The sequence below is a fragment of the Octopus bimaculoides genome, chromosome 28 (genome assembly GCF_001194135.2).
Source record: "Octopus bimaculoides isolate UCB-OBI-ISO-001 chromosome 28, ASM119413v2, whole genome shotgun sequence".
NCBI classification, from domain to species: domain Eukaryota; kingdom Metazoa; phylum Mollusca; class Cephalopoda; order Octopoda; family Octopodidae; genus Octopus; species Octopus bimaculoides.
In genome coordinates this window covers 7,353,723-7,357,277 of record NC_069008.1, presented here as the reverse complement: position 1 = coordinate 7,357,277, position 3,555 = coordinate 7,353,723, and the positions used below count along the sequence as shown (strand labels likewise).

At 37.6% G+C, this 3,555-nt stretch overlaps 1 protein-coding gene across 1 annotated transcript in view; it reads left to right on the top strand.

Moving 5' to 3' along the window:
- The first annotated feature begins 56 nt into the window (after positions 1-56).
- Positions 57-3,555, top strand: part of LOC106872552 (zinc finger protein 850) — a 17,372-nt gene continuing 13,873 nt past the window's right edge. Inside the window, exon 1 of the mRNA XM_052977758.1 lies at positions 57-2,072. Within this exon, the coding sequence (XP_052833718.1) occupies positions 783-2,072 (1,290 nt within the window). The 5' untranslated portion in view covers positions 57-782. The remainder of the gene's footprint in view (positions 2,073-3,555) is intronic.

The window sequence follows — 3,555 nt, the reverse complement described above, 5'->3', positions numbered from 1 at the left end:
CACATAGATGGCCTCACTTTGATATGTAATAGTTATTATCCTGAATGATATTTTCGATTTATCATTGGCTGTATACAACTGAAGGAGTAAACTGAATCTATGTTAGGGACATTTTACTCCTTTCACCGGTATGATTTAAGCAGGGTAAAATTGTTAAGGACACCGCTCGACTTTGTTCAACTCATCTAATAATGTCTTGTAATTATCAGATAGGAAAGTGGATGCTTGTGGATAAAGTAAGACAACCTACATGATTCATGGTCGGTGTTTCATTAACTCCATGATTAAATATTTCATTTTATCACAAACTAGGTTACATCGTTAACTGGTTGTTCCCCATTTTACAGCATAATGCATATGGATTTTAACCCTCAACAAATGAACAAATAGCTACCCCGACCGTTATTGACTTTTTGTTGACCGTTAAATCTAAATCTAAAAAAAAAAAAATTAAATTGTGCACGTTTCCTACTTTGTTAGCACACATAATACATACATGTGTACATAGATATATACATTTTCTTTCTTCGATATTGCTCTTACAGAAATCCCTTTTGCGTGTTTTTTGTTTCTTTCACCTGTTTTTTCCTCTTCCCTACCTCTTGTCTGTATCATTTAGAGACGATCCAGTCTGCAACAAACATTCTACTAGTCTGTAGAATATATGCATTGCATATTTTCTTCACGTTTAAACTGTCTCAAGATATCGAACAGGAAACTGGATCATAAGAGATTTATCTTCAGATATTTTTTCCGACTTCAAAAACTCTCTGAGAATTAGAATGGAAGTTGTTGATCGCTTAGATGTACGAACAAACAGTGGCGAGAAACCTTTATGTAGGGAAACATTCATTAAGCAAAGATCGTTGCACGGAAATATTCCTGAATATCGCTGTGAGATTTGTAGGAAAACATTCTCTTCAGCGCATGAAGTATTTACTCACAAAGAAATACCCTGTCGGGAAAAACCTTTCCACTGCGAAATTTGTGGAAAATCTTTTGTCTACAGCAGCGACCTAACAAAACACAAAAGGATTCACACTGGAGAAAAACCTTATCACTGTGAGATGTGCGGCAAATCTTTTGTCTCCAACAGTGAATTAAGAAAGCACAAGAGAATCCACACTGGTGAAAAACCTTTCCACTGTGAAACGTGTGGAAAATCTTTTGTCTACAATAGTGACTTAACAAAGCACAAACGGATACATACTGGGGAAAAACCTTATCGTTGTGAAATCTGTGATAAAGCGTTTTCTATTAATTCCAGTCTTGTTATCCACATCCGTACGCACACTGGAGAAAAACCGTTCCCCTGTAAAATATGTGAGAAATCTTTCGTCTCCCATGGTGACTTAACAAAACACAACAAAATACACACTGGTGAAAAAACATTTCACTGCAGAATATGTGGCAAAGCTTTTGTCTACAACAGTGATTTAAAAAAGCATGAAAGGATCCACACTGGAGAAAAACCTTATCACTGTGAAATCTGTGGTAAAGCCTTCTCTGATAATTCTAGTTTTGTTGTCCACAGGCGTACTCATACTGGAGAAAAACCCTTTCCTTGTGAAATCTGTGGGAAATCGTATGTTAATAATTCTCATCTTCTGGTTCACAAAAGAATCCACACTGGTGAAAAGCCCTACCATTGTGAAATCTGTGGCAAATCCTTCTCTAATAATTCTAATTTTGCAGTTCACAGAAGAATACATACAGGAGAGAAACCTTATAATTGTAAAATCTGTGAGAAATCATTTGTCACTAACAGTCTCTTAAAGACACATGAAATAATCCATGCAGGAGAAAAACCCTTCGACTGTAAAATATGTGGGAAACATTTTGTCTCTAATAGGGATTTGAACAGACACAAAAGAACACACACTGGAGAGAAACCATTCCATTGTGAAATCTGTGGCAAATCCTTCTCTCTCAATTCAAGTCTTACCATCCACAAGCGTAGTCACACTGGAGAAAGACCGTATCATTGTGAAATATGTGGGAGATCATTTATCACGAATAGTGTCTTAAAAAGACACAAACGAATCCACACTGGAGGAAAACCTTGTGAAACATAAGAAATTCTCTTAGAAATCTCTAACTAATGCCCACCATCAAGTACATAGTGGAGAACATTTATCATAGTCAAATGTGTTGGAATTAGTTCTCATTGAATTCTCATCTTGTAGTCAACGAATGTACTGTTATTGGAGAGAAACCCTTTCTCTAAACAACTTGAATAAATACACACAGGGCAGGAAAAAACAACTAATCCCTATACATATTTTCCCTCTCAATCTGTTCTGTTGATGAGTGTAGGCTCGAAACATCAAAGATCTTTCCATTCTTTCCAATACACTTTATTCTAACAATTATATTGTAATAACTCTGCAATTATGTTTACCTCTTTAGCATTTAAATCGGCCATATCTGGCCAAAATATTCTACGTCTTTCATCTTTAAATTGGCCAAATCCAGCCTCTAACAATATTATTCTAAAAATAAACAATCATGTAATTGAAATCTGAGAGCTACAAGGTAAACGCATGATTAAATCAAATCAATTCTTTTATTTGTTTCAGTCATTTGACTGCAGCCATGCTGGAGCACCGCCTTAAAGGGTTTTTTTAGCGGAAGAAATTGACCCCAGGACTTATTCTTTGTAAGCTTAGTACTTATTCTATCAGCTTCTTTCACCAAACCGCTAAGTTATGGGGACATAAATGCACCAACATCGGTTGTCAAGTGATGATGGTGTATAGACACACACACACATATATATATATATATATACAATGAGCTTCTTTCAGTTTCTGTCTACCAAATCTACTCACAAGGCTTTGGTTGACCTGAGGCTATAGTAGAAGACATTTGTCCAAGGTGCCATGCAGTGGGACTGAACCCGGAACCATGTGGTTGGGAAGCAAGCTTCTTATCACACAGCCACACTTGGCCTGTTAATTACATTTGACAGAGAAATCTGAATGCTAAAGTGTTAACCATTTAGCATTTAATCTGGCCCAGATAGGCTACCTGTTTTATGTTCTAACCAGCCAGATTCAACCTATCACGCCTACCCTTCAATGCTAAGGAGTAAAGCCCTCCTTCAGTCATGAATGACCTTGGGTTTGCATGTAGGAAGTCACCCTCCAAAGCACAAGTCTGGGCAAGGTTGTTTATGGAAGACCAGCAGTCGCCCATGCATACCAGCCTCTCCTCTCCATGCTACAGATGTTATCCAAGGTAAGGGCAAAGGCGGGTACAGCTTGGCACCAGTGATATTGCAACTCATTTCTACAGCTGAATGAACTGGAGCTATGTGAAATAAAGTGTCTTGCTGAAGAATACAACACACAAACCTGTCAGGGAATCGATGCTCTAACCACAACTCGGTGGTTGGAGGTAATGGAAATTTTTTCTTATAATTTTCATAATAGGGTGTCGTGCTGGCAGAATTGTTTGCAGGTCAGGCAAAATGCTTAGCGGCATTTTGTCTATTCATGTTCAAATTCTGCTGAGGTTGGCTTGGGCTTTCATCTTCTCAGGGTTGGTAAATGA